General features: G+C 46.4%; 1 protein-coding gene across 1 annotated transcript in view; it reads left to right on the top strand.

Moving 5' to 3' along the window:
* LOC120921989 (alpha-1-antiproteinase-like) overlaps nt 1-18,257 on the top strand; it is a 37,462-nt gene extending 19,205 nt beyond the window's left edge. The window contains exons 4-6 of the mRNA XM_040334514.1: nt 4,546-4,681; nt 12,413-12,490; nt 18,009-18,257. Of these exons, the coding sequence (XP_040190448.1) occupies nt 4,546-4,681; nt 12,413-12,490; nt 18,009-18,131 (337 nt within the window). The 3' untranslated portion in view covers nt 18,132-18,257. The remainder of the gene's footprint in view (nt 1-4,545; nt 4,682-12,412; nt 12,491-18,008) is intronic.
* The last annotated feature ends 857 nt before the right edge of the window (nt 18,258-19,114 follow it).

Genomic DNA, 19,114 nt, shown 5'->3' on the forward strand with positions numbered 1-19,114 from the left:
GAATTTTGGCTTTTCAAATTTCCTTCTTTCAAAATTTTGGATTTTTACTTTTATTTTAGAATTTTGGGATTTTCGAATCTTTCCGAATTTTTTTAAATCTCTGAATTTTCGAATTTTATGGATTTTTTTGAAATAACCAATTTTGATCATAATGAATGACCTGAAAAACAAAATGAATGAAATTAAAACGAACACATTTTTTGGCAGTGTACATACTACTACTAATTGTAGATTTCTCTTTCTGACTTTTACCAAGAAGGTTTTTGGCTGATGTTCCAAAGAATACTATTAGGTAGATTCAGGAAGAGTTAGGCCGGCTTATCTACAGATAAGCCGACCTAACTCTGAATCTACGCCGCCCTATGTTTAAGCGTATGCTCAAACAGAGATACGCTTAAACAAAGCTAAGATAGGACGGCTTGCGCCGTCCTATCTTAGCTTGCAATGTTTCTGGTGGCCGCTAGATGGCGCTTCCATTGCGGCCGGCGTAGATTATGTAAATGAGGGGATACGCCGATTCACGAACGTACGCCAGGCCGACGCAGTCTAATTACGTCGTTTCCGTAAGGGATAGGCCGCCTAAAGTTAGAGCTATGCTCTGGTGGACTAGTAATGTTAAGTATGGCCGCCGTTCCCGCCGCAAAATTCGAAATTTTTACGTCGTTTGCGTAAGTCGTCCGCGAATCGGGATTTACGTAGTTTACGTCCGCATCAAAATCAATAGGCCCGTACGGCGTACTTAGCCGCAATGCGCCCTGGGAAATGTAGGCGCCCGGCGCATGCGCAGTAGGAAAAACGTCAAAAAACGTGAGGTCAAGCCTCATTTCCATACTACACGCCCCCCTCCAAGTAATTTGAATTAGGCACCCTTACGCCCGCTTGTTTTAGGCTACGCCGCCGTAGATTAGCAGATAAGTAGATTGAAAATCACTACTAGCCTAACTAATTTACGGCGGTGTAGCCTAAACAGGCTAGGCTAGGCCGCCCTAAATTTATTCCAATCTACCTGAATCTACCTAAAAGTCTCTTAGGTAGATTCACAAAGAGTTAGGCCGACTTATCAGTAGATAAGCCGACCTAACTCAGAATCTACGCCGACCTATGTTTAAGCGTATGCTCAAACAGAGATACGCTTAAACATATCTAAGATACGACGGCTTGCGCCGTCATATCTTAGATTGCAATTTTTCGGATGGCAGCTAGGTGGCGCTTCCATTGCCGCCGGCGTAGATTATGTAAATGAGTTTGTACGCCGATTCACGAACGTACGCCCGGCCGCCGCATTCGATTTACGCCGTTTCCGTAAGGCCTTTACAGGCCTAAAGTTATTCCACCTATTAGGTGGAATAACAATGTTAAAGTATGGCCGCCGTTCCCGCCGCGAGGTTCGAATTTTTTACGTTGTTTGCGTAAGTCGTCCGCGAATCGGGAGTTATGTCGTTTACGTCCACGTCAAAATCAATAGGCCCGTACGGCGTACTTAGCCGCAATGCGCACTGGGAAATGTAGGCACCCGGCGCATGCGCAGTGGCAAAAAAACATCAAAAACGTGAGGTCAAGCCTCATTACCATTAAACACGCCCCCCCCATCCCATTTGAATTAGGCGCCCTTACGCCCGCCGCATTTACACTACGCCGCCCTAAGTAAGGAGGCAAGTACTTTGTGAATAATGTACTTGCCTCTCTTACTTAAGGCGTCGTAGTGTAAACATGCTAGGCTACGCCGCCACAAATTAGTGTGCCCGTACCTGAATCTACCCATCAGTGTCGGCTTCACATCATAGAAACATATGCCGCGTACACACGATCATTTTTCGGCATGTAAAAAACAACGTTTTTCAGCATCTAGAAAAAACTTTTAGCCAGATTCAGGTAGCTTTTCAGTAGATACGCTGACGTAACTCTGAATCTACGCCGTCCTAAATTTAAGCGTATTCTGGAAACCAGATATGCTTAAATTAGGCTAAGATACGAGCGGCGTAAGTCTCCTACGCCGTCGTATCTTAGGGTGCAATTTTTCCGCTAGGTGGCACTTCCGTTGATTTCGGCGTAGACTATGTAAATGACAAGATACGCCGATTCACCAACGTACGTGCGCCCGGCGCAGTAAAGATACGCCGTTTCCGTAAGAGGTACGCCGGCGTAAAGATAAAGCTGCCCCCTAGCTGGCCTAGTCAGTGTTAAGTATGGGCGTCGTTCCCGCGTCGGAATGTGAAAAATTTACGTTGTTTGCGTAAGTCGTCCGTGAACGGGGCTGGACGTCATTTACGTTCACGTCGAAACCAATACGTCCTTGCGGCGTACTTTGGAGCAATGCACACTGGGATATGTCCACGGAGGGCGCATGCGCCGCTCGTAAAAAATGTCAATCACGTCGGGTCACCACAATTTACATAAAACACGCCCCCTCATCCTCATTTGAATTAGGCGCGCTTACGCCGGCCCCATTTACGCTACGCCGCTGTAATTTAGGAGGCAAGTGCTTTGTGAATACAGTACTTGCCTCTCTGATTTGCGGCGGCGTAGCGTAAATATGATAAGCTACGCCGCCGCAAAGATACACACATGTACCTGAATCTGGCTATTTGTTTTTTCCAACTTCATCATTAAAACGACCTTGCCCACACACGATCGTTTTAAAAAATGCTCTAGCAAAGCGCGGTGACGTACAACACGTATGGAGTAATGGAGTAAGCACATTCGTCACGCTGTAACAGACAGAAAAGCGTGAATCGTCTTTTACTAACACAAAATCAGCAAAAGCAGCCCCAAGGGGGGCGTCATCCGCATGGAACTTCCCCTTTATAGTGCCGTTGTAGGTGTTGTACGTCACCGCGCTTTGCTAGAGCATTTTTTTAAAACGACCGTGTGTGGACAACATCGTTTTAATGATGAAGTTGGAAAAAACGTTGTTTTTCGACACTTTAAAAATCCACAAAATAAAAACTAACATAGGGACAAATATTATAAACAATCTAATTTGGAGGGATGTTATTTATTTTGGGCCAGATTCACAAAAGAGATACGACGCCGTATCTCCTGATACGCCGTCGTATCTCTGAGATACGATTGTCGTATCTATGCGCCTGATTCATAGAATCAGGTTACGCATAGATCTCCCTAAGATCCGACAGGTGTAACTGTGTTACACCGTCGGATCTTAGGCTGCAATTCTAGGCCGGCCGCTAGGTGGCGATTCCATTGCGGTCGGCGTAGAATATGCAAATGACTAGTTACGCCGATTCACGAACGTCCGCTTTGCCCGTCGATCTAAATTTACGTTGTTTCCGTAGAGATGCGTCGCGTAAAACTAAGCATGCCCTCTAGGTGGTTTAACCAATGTTAAGTATGGCCGTCGTTCCTGCGTCAAATTTTTAAATTTCACGTCGTTTGCGTAAGTCGTCCGTGAATGGCGCTGGACGCCATTTACGTTAACGTCGAAACCAATGACGTCCTTGCCCCATTTGAATTAGGCGGGCTTGCGCCGGGCGGCTTTACGCTACGCCAGCCGCAAGTTTACAGGTAAGTGCTTTGTGAATCAAGCACTTACGCTGTAAACTTGCGGCGGTGTAACGTAAATGGGATACGTTACGCCGCCGCAGCGTAACGCAATTGTATGTGAATCTGGCCCTTTATGTTCACCTCTGGAAATGAGGGCCCAGATTCTCATACATTCGCGCTGCTCCTGGGCAGCGTAATATATGAGATCTACGTTACACCACCGCAGGTCTACAGGTTTACATCCTGATTCTCAGAACACTTACCTGTAAACTTGCGGCGGTGTAGCGTTAGATTGCTCGTCGCAAGCCCGCCCAATTCAAATGGGGCGGGCACCATTTAAATTAGGCGCGCTCCCGCGCCGAGCGTACTGCGCATGCTCCGTCGGGTAAATTACCCGACGTGCATTGCGCTAAATGACGTCGCCCCGACGTCATTTGCCTAGATGTATACGTAAATGGCGTCCAGCGTCATTCACGGACGTCTTACGCAAACGACGTAATTTTTATTGAATTCGACGTGGGAACGACGGCCATCGTTAACATTGGTTGCGCCTGCTAATTAGCAGGGGCAACCTTACGCGTCGGGTACGCTACGCAAACGACGTTAATTCGCTGCGTCGACCTCGCGTATGTTCGGGAATCGCCGTACTTACCTCATTTGCATAGACGACGGGGAAAAGCGACGATGCGACACCTAGCGGCGGGAAAAAAAATTACTTTTAAGATCTGACAGCGTAACAGCCTTACGCTTGTCAGATCTAATGGGTACCTATGCGCAACTGATTCTGAGAATCAGTCGCATAGATACCCGGGGCCAGATGAGGTGTTACGACGGCGCTAATGGTGTTGCGCCGTCGTAACGCCTTTGAGAATCTGGGCCGAGGTCTTTCTCTTTTGGTGTATTTTGATGTTGAGTTTCTTTAGATCTCTGCGTCTTATCTGAATATTTATCTCTGTGGTCGGAGTTCTTCTTTTTATCCCAATGATTGTTGTTCCATCCATCAGTATTGCTCCAAAAAAAATTTCATCTTTTTTTCCTTTGTAGGCCTATCTATTGGTTCGTTAATCTTACTTTTATATTCTTGGGGAAACCTTTACTAAGCCTTGGCACCAGAACCGCCTCTACCGACGACGCTGAATTCTCACGGATTGGTAACGACGTCAACCATAAAGAGGGGAAATTAAGAGTTTGTTTTCATCTTCTTATTATTCAGTTCATATGTGACATTTAACCACTTACCGCCCGCCCAACGCCGAATGACGGCTGGGAGGTGCGGCTCTCATTCTGGGTGGACATCATATGATGGCTTCCCAGAATGACCACCCTCGCGCACCAACAGGGGCGTGCGACCCGGTGATCGTAGGCGTGCCATGTTGATAGGACATGGCGTGACCCCAATCTCTGTAAAGAGCAATGGCTCTTTAACCATGTGATTGGCTGTGACCAATCACAGCCGGTCACATGTAAACACAGAGATGCCGTTAATGACAGAGTGTGAGGAGTGGCATCTCCTTGCAGAGGACATCTAGGAATATAATCAGGGCACTGATCATCAGTGCCCTGATTACAATAAAACAGTGCCCACCAGTGCCAGCAATCAGTGCCCACCAGTGCCAGAAATCAGTGCCCACCAGTGTCAGAAATCAGTGCCCACCACTGCCAGCAATCAGTGCCCACCAGTGCCAAAAATCAGTACCCACCAGTGCCAGCAATCAATGCCTACCAGTGCCAATAATCAGTGCCCACCAGTGCCAGGAATCAGTGCCCACCAGTGCCAGAAATCAGTGCCCACCAGTGCCAGGAATCAGTGCCCACCAGTGCCAGAAATCAGTGCCATCAGTGATGCCAGTCAGTACTGTCTATCAGTGCTGCCCATCAGTGCCACCCATCAGTGCCGCCTATCTGTGCCCACCAGTGCCTCCCATCAGTGCCTACCAGTGCCTCCCATCAGTGCCCACCAGTGGCACCCAGTGCTGCCTATCAGTGCTCATCAGTGCCACCTATCAATGCCCATAAGTGCGGCATATTCGTGCTTCCTCATCAGTGCCACCTAATCAGTGACCACCAGTGGCACCCAGTGCTGCCTATCAGTGCTCATCAGTGCCACATATCAGTGCCATCTATCTATCTATCTATCTATCTATCTTCCTCATGAAGTGTGGAGACCCAGTAAGTCACTCCGACCCCTTTGCAGCTTTAGTTGCTCTAAACCATGAGGGCCCTGAGTCAGGAACTCCGTGTAGCACGTGCGCCCCGGCCTGGTAGGCCATTTCACCGGGGCCCGTGATGTGCGCACATCCTAAAGGTGGGTGCCGCACCTGGAACCAGGAACGGGCGAAGAAACCCCGAAATGGCATCCGCCAAAGAAATACCCACCCCAGCATGCCCCGCGAGGGAAACACTCCTCTGATTGGCTGCTGGAGAAAGGCGCCTCTGCCTGGACCCCTCTGGCGCCACCTGCCATCCAAAGATGGAAACGTATCTATTCTGAATCGGCTGCAAAGGCTATGAATGTATTTTTCAGTAGCACATGGAGCTCATTGCCCTGAAGAGATTGTTCATCCCAAATCACCTTTCCAGATAGCTTACTCAGTCACAACTCACATGAAAGAAGATCTGGCGATGTTTATTCGTCGTATGATCCGTAGAATGCAAGTTACAACAGGTAAAAGAACGATATTTCCATGCAGGTAGAAGATACATACAGGTCAGATGAATTACAGCATTAAAATGACTGATACAGAAAAAGAGGGGGAGGAGACTGAGCAGCATGGAAACTACGGAATGCCACAAGAGACAAAATAGATAGACATTAAAGAGACAGTACATAATAAAATAATATCATGTAACATGACACTCCCCGCCTGAAATCTTTAGATTTCAAAGTCTATTACATATATAAAGATAAGTCCAACTTGAACCTGTAGGGGAAGAAACGTTAAAGGTAAAACTGGTGTGTAAACCATAGATACGAGATACCCGCAAACACAAGAAGATATGCAGTAAATGAACAATAAAACATGACGTCCAAAAAACAGATGGCTTGAGTCCTGTAGTCTATCGTTTATAATCGTGGGACTTCAACAGTAGCACAGTCAATAGTGATAGTGATATTCTCCCCGCCATAGCAGGTATAGCCGGTACTCCTGCCTAAGTCACTCACTTGGGAGAAGAAGCACCAATTCCGTGATTGGTCGTGAGAAAGTCCGAGCAGAACCTCCTTTTAAAACAATGGGCAATATGTATCAAATAAGCAACGGCCCTAACAGCTGATGACCAGGTTGAGAAACGTTCAAAACGATGCGACTTTAGTTTTTGTTCTGAACTCGCAGAGGTACACAGTGTGGTGTACATAGACCTGATTTCTTTATCATCGTCAGGATGTACCAGTTCATAGGTAGTGTCCGTGGAAATTGAGTAGGAGTTTTCAGAAAGAAATCTTGGAGGCGACAGCCACAAGCAGTCGAGGAGAGCTACTGGAGATATAGCTCTTGTCCCACAATCGGCAGGATTAAGGTCAGTGGGAATATGATGCCATTGCTTTGGCAAGGAGAACCTTCTGATACGTTCTACTCTATTGCTGACGTACACGTAAAATTGTTTAGTTTGGTTGTAAATGTAACCAAGCACTATCTTGCTGTCTGTGTAAAATGTGAAGGAATCAATGTTAATGTCCATTTCACTCTTTATGACTTCTGCTATTTCCACTGCTAGCACAGCTGCACAAAGTTCAAGTCTGGGTATGGTATGTGCGGGTTTTGGTGTTAGCTTTGTCTTGCCTAGAACAAAGTTGCAGTGTATGTCTCCATTAACTCCTGAGGTCTTCAAATAGGCCACTGCAGCTATAGCTTCAACTGATGCATCAGAGAAAATATGTATTTCCCTCTGGACAGCGGCTGAGATGGAGACTGGGGCATAGCAACGTGGAATTTGGAGCTGTTCTAATGTCTTCAGAGAACCTCTCCATTTCTCCCATCTTTGTTGTTTCTCAATAGGTAACGGAGTGTCCCAATCTATGTTATCAGTAGTAAGCTGTCTTAATAACATCTTACCTTGGATGGTGACTGGGGCTATAAATCCCAGTGGGTCGTAGATGCTGTTCACTACGGACAAGACTCCTCTCTTGGTGAAGGGTTTGTCACAGGTTGACACCTGGAAGGTGAATGTGTCTACTTTGATGTTCCACAGCAGACCTAGACTTCTCTGCATAGGGGGTGTGTCTGACCCAAGGTCAAGGTCTTTCACACTGGCAGCATAGTCCTCAGGGTGAAATGCATTCATTAGCTCTTGGCTGTTAGATATAATTGTGTGAAGTCTCAAGTTTGCTACAGCTAGCATCTCCTTTGTTCTGGTAAGAAGATTAATTGCTTCTTTAGCAGTAGGAAAGGATTTGAGCCCGTCATCTACGTAAAAGTTCCTTTCAACAAATTGACGAGCATCGGATCCATACTCAGCTTCTCCAAGCTGAGCTGTCTTTTTTAGTCCATAGATTGCTACAGCTGGGGAAGGGCTGTTCCCAAAGACATGTACCCTCATTCGGTAATCAATTACCTCTTTGTTGATGTCGTTGTCCTTGTGCCATAGAAACCTGAGGTAATTCCTGTTATCTTCCTTGACGATGAAGCAGTGGAACATTTGTTGAATGTCGGCCATCACCGCTACAGGTTCTTGACGAAAGCAAATTAGGACTCCAATGAGGTTGTTGTTCAAGTTGGGCCCTGTGAGGAGCATGTCGTTAAGTGAGAAGCCTTCATGTTGGGCACTGGAGTCAAAGACAACTCTGATTTGGTCTGGCTTTCGTGGGTGATACACACCGAAGGAAGGGAGGTACCAGCATTCTTCTCCTTCTTTCAATGGGGGTGCGGGTTCGGCATGACCCCTGTCAAAGATATTCTGTATGAAGTCCACAAAATGTCTTTCCATCTCTGGCTTCCTGCTTAAGGTACGCTTTAAGGAGGAGAATCTTTTGACTGCTTGATGTAGATTGTTTGGTAGCTTCTCTCTCGGGAGGCGAAAGGGTAGGGGTGCTACCCAGCTATTGGAATCTTCCTGAAAAAACTCATTGTCCATTACTTTAAGGAATTCTTTGTCTTCTGCCGAAGGAGCCAACTTGTCGTCTTCACTGCTTACATTGAAAACTGTAGAACCAAAGCTGTCATCGTAGGTGCGGGAAAGGTTTGTGTTGCAATGTTGCAACTTGCAGCTAGTTACCTTCTCCTTTACCCAGTAGTGATGTGGGCATGGCTCAAAGTGAGTATTACGACCATTTGGCAATACATTTGTCTTGAATGAAGAAATGTTAGTAGGCCTTTTCATTTTGTCTATACAGACGTTGCCTATGATGACCCAGCCTAAGTCCAGGTACTGGGCGAATGGGGCCTCTGGAGGTCCGCTGACCTGCCTGTGTACCTTGTGGATCCTTAGAATATCTCTTCCCAGCAGAAGAAGGATTTTAGCATCTTTGTCAAGTGGTGGGATTTCACTGGCTATTGACCTTAGATGAGGGTGGTAGAAGGCAACTTCTGGTGTAGGTATTTCTTCTTTGTTGGCTGGTATCTGGTTACACTCTACAAGTGTAGGTAAGGGTAATTGTAGGTTATTTTCTAGGGAGGACACAATAAAACCATGAGCCCTTCTTCCAAAAACCTCTGTAGTTCCACTACAAGTGCCTAAGGTGTAAGGGTGAACCTCTCCTTTTGTGCAAAATAGATCGAACAGTTCGGATCGTGCAAGCGATCGATTGCTTTGATCGTCTAAGATAGCATACACCCTTAAAGTCTTTCCTGGCTGATCCGTGTGATGAATATTCACTAGGCATATTTTAGCGCAAGATTTGTCACAGTGGTCTTCCCCACAGACTTCAGTGCACGAAGAAAATACCATGGTGGAATTAGGTACGTGATCTGTACTCTTCCCGCTGTGGTTCTGCCCAGGAGGAAGGTCTGCATGTTGTGAAGGATTGGACTCAAGGGGATGGAGTGCTTGCACATGGTCCTCGGAACCGCACTCTATGCACTTGATAGGAGTTTTACATTCCTTGGCAAAGTGATCGGTGGAAGCACAGCATCTATAACATACCCCAAAAGTCTTTAGGAGTTCCTTTCGTTCTTGTAGGGGCTTCTTTCTGAAACCGATACATTTTTTGAGGGGATGAGGCTTCTTGTGGATGGGACATAATCGGTTTGGGTTTTCGATCTTGCCGCTCTTGTTTGGGGCGGGAGTGGGAATAATGTCTGTCTTCCTAACAGACACGGGACCTCTGCGGTTCCTGTAGCTAGTATGTAGGTTGTCACCTTTAGGTGAGGGAGTATTGAACTCGCTGAATGCAAAACTAGGATCGTTCTTGGTGTCAGCAATGTTCCTGACGAAATTGCAGAAGTAGGAGAACGGGGGAAAGGAAACCTTGTTTTCCCGTTTGTATGATGACCCAACTTGGATCCACTTTTCTTGTAGGCCATGCGGAAGCTTGCAAACGATAGGGTTAACTCCTCGAGCAGTGTCCAGGTAACTGAGGCCAGGTAGCTTAGGGTCAGTTTTGGCAAGCTGGACTTCGAGAAGAAGGTCGCTGAGTCTCTGGAACTCTATATTGTCCTTACCAGATATCCTTGGGAAATTTTCCAATCGTTTGAGCAATGCATTCTCTATGGCTTCAGGACTACCGTAAGTCTGTTCTAGACGCTCCCATGCTGCGGTGAGACCTGCAGTTGGATTGTCGATGTAAACTGACCTGAGGCTCTTGACACGTTCTGTAGACTGTGGGCCAAGCAACCCGATCAGCAGATCCAGCTCACGATCGGCAGTAATACCGATACCACCTAATGTAGTTTTGAAAGCGGCTTTCCAGCTTCTATAATTTTCAGGATGGTCGTCGAAGTTTACTAGGCCTGACTTGGCGAGCTCATGTCGAAGTAAGTACTTTACTACCTCTGTTGTATCGGTTGCCTCTGACTTTACATAGGAGGTTGCTGGTTGATTGTTGTGGATTGCATTGTTTATGGTATCGTTGCAAAGAGACGTGGGAAGATATGGTGCAGCAAGGGCATTCAGCTGAATTGTTGGGTGAAGGTCTGGAACAGTACTGTTAGCAGGAGGCTGGCGACTTGCTTGCGGATTAGTGTGCCGTTTTGTGACATATGCGGGATCAGCATGACAGTCGGGAGCTGCACTGGGGTGGGTTTGCATGTAGGAAGTGGCTGGAACAGCTTTTACCTGATGATGTGGTGAAGTCCTTGCATTGCCGTGAAACGTGGAGGTAATTGAGTGTTCACTGCTGTGGTTTAGAACATAGTTCTTAGTGCGTTCAAAAGGATCTTCTACATCTGCCTTGACGCTGACCCTTTCGCTAGCGTTTTCATCTGCACCGATAGCTTGTTCCAAAACCTTTAGTTTTGCTGCAGCTGCCTCGTAGTTGCTCTGTTCCATTAAAGCTTCAATTGCTGCCCTTTGACGTGCCGTTTGAGCTTCTATTGCTGCCTTTTGATGCGCTGCCTCGGCTTCCATTACTGCCTTTTGATGCGCTGCCTCGGTTTCCATTTCTGCTTTTTGATGCGCTGCCTCGGTTTCCATTTCTGCTCTCTTTTTTGCATATGCGGCCCGTACCTTGATAGCCTCTGCTTCGGCGCGGGCATTTATTAGCTGTTCACTAAGCGTTGAGTGCCTTGAACTTCGGGATCTAGAGGAACCTTTAGAACGTCTGGTGGATACAGATTTGTGAGATACAGTGTCCCGTGGCAGCATTAATTTTGCTTCTGCCTTTGCTTTAGTTCGCTGGATAAAGCTTTCTCTTTCCTCATTAAGAAGCTGGGCATTGTTAAGTTGCTCTAAGGACTCCTCAGTGTTGATGCTTTGCAGAATAGTTTTATATTTCTTGCTTGTAGTCTGGTACAGTTCATATGAAGCAGAGAGATGCTTTATGGCGCCCTCTAGTTGCAGTACCTCATGGCTGGGACATGAAATCACATCAATGTGGGTGAGGATTTTATCCCAAATCTGCTTCAAACTGGTTGCTAGTTCAGTTCTCATGGATTCATAGTTCTCTTTAACCTTCCAAGTGGGTTTCACAGAGCGTTTGGTCAATGCAGTGGACTCTGGGTCCTCATCCTGGCTTTCTCTGTGTGAAGCATGCTGTGGTGTTTCATCACACACTGAGCCCTTTCCACTCATGATGGCCTGCAGTACACAGGCTTGGCTGTAGCAGTGAAGAGTGTCTGTATACTGTGAGGAGCTGTAACAAGCTGTGCTGGGGTTGTATGCAGAATTCTCATGCAATACACACAGTTACACTTCACTATGATCTGTCCTGTGACGCAGTTATCTCTGTGCAGGCTGCTGGATACGTTCTTTTACTATTCTGAATCGGCTGCAAAGGCTATGAATGTGGTTTTCAGTAGCACATGGAGCTCATTGCCCTGAAGAGATTGTTCATCCCAAATCACCTTTCCAGATAGCTTACTCAGTCACAACTCACATGAAAGAAGATCTGGCGATGTTTATTCGTCGTATGATCCGTAGAATGCAAGTTACAACAGGTAAAAGAACGATATTTCCATGCAGGTAGAAGATACATACAGGTCAGATGAATTACAGCATTAAAATGACTGATACAGAAAAAGAGGGGGAGGAGACTGAGCAGCATGGAAACTACGGAATGCCACAAGAGACAAAATAGATAGACATTAAAGAGACAGTACATAATAAAATAATATCATGTAACATGACAGTATCTTTGGAACACAGAATGAAACCACAGGACAGCCCAGCCTGGCAGAAACCCAATTTAACAAATCATCATGAATGAGAGAAAAATAACTCTCTCATTCCCCTCTAAATATAACATAGCACCTGTACTGAAAGTACGCAGGCGCTACACATATAAAGTAGATGTTCATTTGGTGTTGTTTCTCTTCTGCAGGCTCTTATGAGAATCATAATAAAAGAAGAGGGGACATCGGTTACTGGGTCCATTGTATTGGAGGCCACGCCTACTCAGGTAATTATAACCATCCATTCCTATCACTGTATATGATCACAAAACCAGAAAGGTTCTCTTTGTGGGTAGAGTTACAAACCCATTGAAATAATTCTCTGCACATCATTACTGTGTCTTAGGCCTCGTACAGACGAGGGGATCTCCGCTGGAAACGGTCCGCCGGACCGTTTCCAGCGGAGATTCCTCCTCCGGATTTGGATCCGATGGCTTGTACACACCACGCATGCGTCGAATCATTACGACGCATGCGAGGGAGGGGAGCGGACGGATTGATCCGGTGAGTCTATACAGACCACCGGATCAATCCGCTGGACCCGATTCAAGCGGATAGATTTCTTAGCATGCTAAGAAATTTATATCCGCTTGAAATCGATCGGCCCGAGGAATCTCCTCGGATAAATATCCGCTAGGCCGTACAGACGACCGGATTTGTCCGCTGGAACTGATCCGCGGATCAATCCCAGCGGATAGATCCGGTCGTGTGTACGAGGCCTTACATTTTGTGGGCAATCATTAAGGCGACTTTCTACTTTTATATAAAACTCAAAATAAAAAACCTGTATGAGCTCCACCAACACCAATCATCTACCTACAAACACAGCCCACTTTAGGAATAGAAAAATATATTATATAGACATGTCCATTTGTTTTAGTCCGAATGCATTTTCGTCCGAATTTCGGGTATTTTGTTATTGTTTTAACAAACGAAAATGAACTCGCAGAATGCGAAATCTGAAAGATTCGACATAAAAAATGCTTTATTTTCATTTTCATTGCGACAACAGTTCGATACAGATAGAAGATTCGACATGACGGTGACAACAGCGATCTGTGTCTATCGAACCTGCAGGTCGAATGTGCCTAACCTTAACTCTATTAGTCCGAGATTATTCTACATAGAGAGGAAAGATTCGACATAAAGAGAAAAGATTCGACATTATAGAGACAGTGTTGGGGTAGACCATTCAACATGAACGATAAAGATTCAACGAAGCAGCGAAAAACATCCAAACGTTGAATCTGTCATTGAAGGCTTGTGGCGTCTGTCGAAAGTTCTAAGAAGATTCGTCAAGCAGCTAAACTGTACGACCGCGCAATCGTACATTTCCGGTCAAATGCTCCGCCCATAGACTATAGAAGAATTCTAACGTTGGTTGACCAGTAATAATAATTAATAAATATAATTATTACTTGTCATACAACATTAGAATTCTACTATAGCTTGTTGGTGGAACATTCGACCGGAAATGTACGATTGTGGCTGTGACGGACCCTCTGCCCTCAAACAGATCTAGGTCTGCCGTCAATGTTTCCTTTGTTCAGATCCACCACCGTCCAAGATTCTTTAGACCCCCAGTCAACAGACAACACCTCAGGCCTCGTACACACGACAGGACATGTCCGATGAAAACGGTCCGTGGATTTGGTCTGATGCTGTACACACCATCAGACCAAATTTTCCGCGGACAGCGAATGCGGTGATGTGGCCGCGCCGTCGCCGCGACGATGACGCGGTGACGTGAGCGACCCTGGAAGGTCAATGCTTCCACGCATGCGTCAAATCACTTTGAAGCATGCGAGGGCTTTCGGCCGAGCGGACATGTCCGGTGAGTCGTACAGATGACCGAACATGTCCGACGGACAGGCTTCCAGCGGACATGTTTCTTAGCATGCTAAGAAACATTTGTCCGCTGGAAACCTGTCCGATCCGCCGGAAAATTGTCCGGTCGGCCGTACAGACGACCGAACATGTCCGCGGAAACTGGTTCCGACGGGCATGTCAGCAGACATGTTCGGTTGTGTGTACGAGGCCTTAGTGTAGAGTGGCAAACAACAAACTGCTTTATTTTCACACATGAACACAATAGCTATCCCTCTCGGGACCATCACCCCTCCCTTTGGAATTCAGGGTGGGGTAAACTGTAAAATCAGCAAGGAGAGCTGTTGGAGGAATCCCCACCACAGCCAGAGCAGACAGAGACAATAAACCAGGAATATGCAATAAGCGTAACCTCCAGCTGTGGCAGAACTACATGTCCCACGAGGCATAGCAAGACTCTGACAGCCACAAGCATGACACCCAGAGGCATGATGGGACTTGTAGTTTTGCAACAGTTGGAGGTCCGCTAATTGCATATCCCTGCAATAAACTAATGGACTATAACCACACCCCAAACGATCTCAGCAAAAGAGTCCAACAGCATGGGACATCACACATTATATATACAGTACACATTATATATACAGTACACATTATATACATTTTACAAGTTTCTAGTGTGGCTGTAAAGAGAGTTTGACTAGCACAGATCATAGTGGGGTTCTCATTCCCCCTGTGCCCTATTAGACACATGGGGTGATTTACACATAAGAAGCGTCAGTAAAGCTGGACAAGGAGCCCCAGAACTCCCCAGGGAAAGCTGAGTCCCACAAACCCCCCCACCCAAAGTGACTCCTGTCACAGCGGCGTCGTACAGTTTAGCTGCTCCGTTGAATCTTCTTAGAACATTCGACAGACACCCTAAGCCTTCAATGAGAGATTCGACCTGAATTAATTCGGATTTTCGGACAAATGCATTTTTTTACGAAACAACATAAATAAAAAGAATTTTGGGATAACTAACGTTATATTGTACATACATGCAAAAAAAAATGGACATTCTCTCTGTGCAAATGTGGCAAAAAAAGCAAATGTTATCAGGCTATTTCCTGTGTTCGTCAAATGGCTTTCACCAGGGGCATCCCTATTGCATTTGGCACCCGGGGCGAGTCCTATATCTGGCACCCCCCCACCGTGAAATGTAAAAACACCCCACTGTGTCCCCTGCATACCTCTCCATCCTTAAATATCTCTTTGTCACTATCATGTACATCACACAGCACCTCTGGACCCCTTTACATTCCACAGCCCTTGTACCTCTGGATCCCTTTACATTACACAGCACCCTGTAGCTCTGGGCCCCTTTACATTACACAGCACCCTGTACCTCTGGGCCCCTTTACATTACACAGCACCCTGTACCTCTGGGCCCCTTTACATTACACAGCACCCTGCACCTCTGGGCCCCTTTACATTACACAGCACCCTGCACCTCTGGACCCCTTTACATCATGGAGACCCCATGAGAGCAGGCGAACTAAGCCAGAAGGCCATGTCCACCCACTCCCAAGACGTTCAGGGCTGGCCCGAGGACCCGCACCCTACTAATCACACAGTGTCACAAAACGTGCACAACAAAAAAAGACAAAAGAAAAGTGACAAACACAGGCTTAAATAAAATAAAGTGGGGGAAGGGATAGTGGAGAGGAGAGTGAAAGAAGTGGCCATTGTGCTGCAATCCCGTTCTCCTGGTCTAGCTCCATTAATTCTGCTATGATGACCCGCTTGGTTTTGTTGCTAGCAATCCTTCCACGAACTTCCAGTAGTTCTTCCAGTGTCTGCTTGGAATCCGGGTGTAAAGGGAATAGAAGGGAAAATCCCTCCGCTGCCAACCAATTGTGACGGTATTACAATGATATCCCCGTCAAAGATTCCCTTCTTCCATAAGAACATCACCCAATATTCCACTAGGAGGGATATTCCTGAGGTCGCCCATTAAGTCACACATGAGTCCAGGCTTACTGCTAGAACAAGACAGAGTTTAATGTTATAACACACAGCTTATATGTCATTTCCAAAACTGTTACAATGACAAATCTCCGCCCCCTCACACTGGGGCTTCCATACAGATGATTAGGCAGACACGACGGAGCTGTACTGAATACATTAACTAGACCGCTCGACCCCGCATATAGAGAGATAATTACCACAATGGAGCAATCAGAATAATTAACACAAGCCACTTAAACACAGATCTCCTTCACACAACACAATAGATCAATTAACCTTTAGAAATAGTGAGGGGACATTAGCACGTCAATAACCTGTTAGCCGAGGACTGAATCACACAGGGCAAGCAGGGAGAATTAAACTGAGACATATAGGCGAATTCATAGAATCAGTTACCCATAACTAGCCCTAAGATCCGACAGGTGTAATTGTTTTACACTGTCGGATCTTAAGGATGCAATTCTAGGCCGGCCGCTAGGTGGCGAGGCCATTGCGGACGGCGTAGAATATGCAAATGAAGACTTACGGCGATCCCCGAACGTCCCGAACGGCCGGTCAATCTAAATCTAAGTCGTTGCCGTCGAGTTGCGCCGCGTAAAACTAGGGCTGAGCCCTAGTTGTCTTAAGCCATGGTAAGTATGGCCGTCGTTCCCGCGTTGAAATTTAAACATCTACGTCGTTTGCGTAAGACGTCCGTGAATGGCGCTGGACGCCATTTACGTCAACGTCTAAGCAAATGACGTCGGTCAGTTAGCGCAATGCACGTCGGGTAATTTACCCGACGGAGCATGCGCAGTACGTCCGGCGCGGGAGCGCGCCGAATTTAAATGGGACTCGCCCCATTCGATTGGGCCCGCCTTGCGCCGGACGGATTTAAGTTACACCGCTGCAAATTTCAAGGTAAGTGCTTTGTGGATCGGGCACTTAGGCAGAAAATTTGCGGCGGTGTAACTTAAATCGGAAAATTTAAGTTGCGCCCGGGCTACGTGAATCTGGCCCTTTCTTTTTGTGTCCCATTCGTATGGAATGAATGGACATAAACTTCCATTTCTATGAAATCTTTTTATAAAAACACAGAGTAATTAAAGTGATTGTAAATGGCCTGGATTCAAGAAGCAATTGCGCCTGCGTAACCATAGTTACGCAGCGCAATTGCTTACTTGCCCCGGCATAACGAATGCTCCTGAGTCAGGAACCTCGTTACGCCGACTGCAGCCTAAGATATGCGTGGCATAAGGCTCTTATGCCAGCATATCTTAGGCTGCATTCTTGCGATGGCCGCTAGGTGGCGTTCCCGTTGTGGTCAGCGTATAGTATGCAAATTGCATACTAACGCCGATTCACAACGTTACGCAAGCCCTGCGTACGCAGTTTACATCGTTTCCGTACGGCGGGTTTTGCGTAAGGCTGCCCCTGCTATTAGCAGGGGCAGCCAATGTTTCGTTTACCCGTCGTTCCCGCGTCGCGAAATTTGAAATGTACGTAGTTTGCGTAAGTGAAGCGTGAATGGCGCTGGACGCCATTAACGTTCACTTTGAAGCAAATGACGTCCTTGCGACGTCATTTACCGCAATGCATGTCGGGAAAGTTTCCCGACGGAGCATGCGCTCGGCGCGGGAACGCGCCTAATTGAAATGATTCCCGCCCCCTACGGGATCATTTAAATTGCGCGCGCTTACGCCGGGCATTTTGCCAGAGCGCACACGCAATTTACGGAGCTACTGCTCCGTGAATCGCGGGTAGCGCAGTAAATTTGCGGGGGCGCAGGGCAAAAACGTTGCCCTGCGCCTCCGTAACAAAAGCGCAATTGTACTTGAATCTACCCCAATGTATTTATCATCCCTGTACTGACCTGATTTTGTTATTACCCCGATGCCAATAACTCAGTATAACAATTCTTATTTTTAGGAGGTGCTTTTACTACAAACGGATATAAATGATGATATAGTGATGACAGAAGACCTTACACCGGGAGTATTTACTTCAGTAAAGGATTTTTTAAAATGGGTTAGACAGCTACAAAATGACTAAAAAAGCAACAACATTCTTTCCATGGGAACTCACAAATCCTGCGCCGGAATAAACCCGACCGTTTCCATGGAAAACACCAATGTAACCTTCAATGGCTTCAATAAAACTTGATATATAAAAGCTGAATGGTCTCCGGATGGTTTGTCTAATATTGGCTGGAGTGTGTCCTCTAATATCAGTCTAAGTGAAAGGAATCTGATCCCTAAATGATAATACAAGATACAAAAAAAACATAAAAAACCAGATCAGAATATAACGGGATTTACAGTATTTACACTTCCCACCAAATCTTGTACCTGGTACATCATTTGACTTCAAGTGGTTGTACCGGGATGATATGCACCTGCCGGCATCACCATTTTTTTTTAGAGCCGACGGCCGGCTCTCTTGTAATAGCAATCAGAGCGGCTAACTAGCCACTGGATTGCTATAACAAGCAGCAGGAAGGGATGCCCACCCTCCTGGCGCCTTTCACGGCTTTTTTAAGCTCTCCCGTCCCACCAGGGGACACACACTACCAGCCGGCACCTCCGCTGGCTAGCTGAACACCCAAACAAACCTCATGTGTATATACTGCCCTATTCTGTGTATATACTGTCCTATCCTGTGTATATACTGCCCTATCCTGTGTATGTACTTCCCTAGCCTGTGTATTTACTGCCCTATCCTGTGTATGTATTGCCCTATCCTGTGTATTTACTGCCCTATCCTGTGTATGTACTGCCCTAGCCTGTGTATGTACTGCCCTATCCTGTGTATGTACTGCCCTAGACTGTGTATGTACTGCCCTATCCTGTGTATGTACTGCCCTAGCCTGTGTATATACCACCCTAGCCAGTATATATACTGTCCTATCCTGTGTATATACTGCCCTATCCTGTGTATGAACTGCCCTATCCTGTGTATGTACTGCCCTATCCTGTGTATGTACTGCCCTAGCCAGTATATATACTGCCCTATCCTGTGTATGAACTGCCCTATCC

Source organism: Rana temporaria (assembly GCF_905171775.1).
Source record: "Rana temporaria chromosome 13 unlocalized genomic scaffold, aRanTem1.1 chr13a, whole genome shotgun sequence".
NCBI classification, from domain to species: Eukaryota; Metazoa; Chordata; class Amphibia; order Anura; family Ranidae; genus Rana; species Rana temporaria.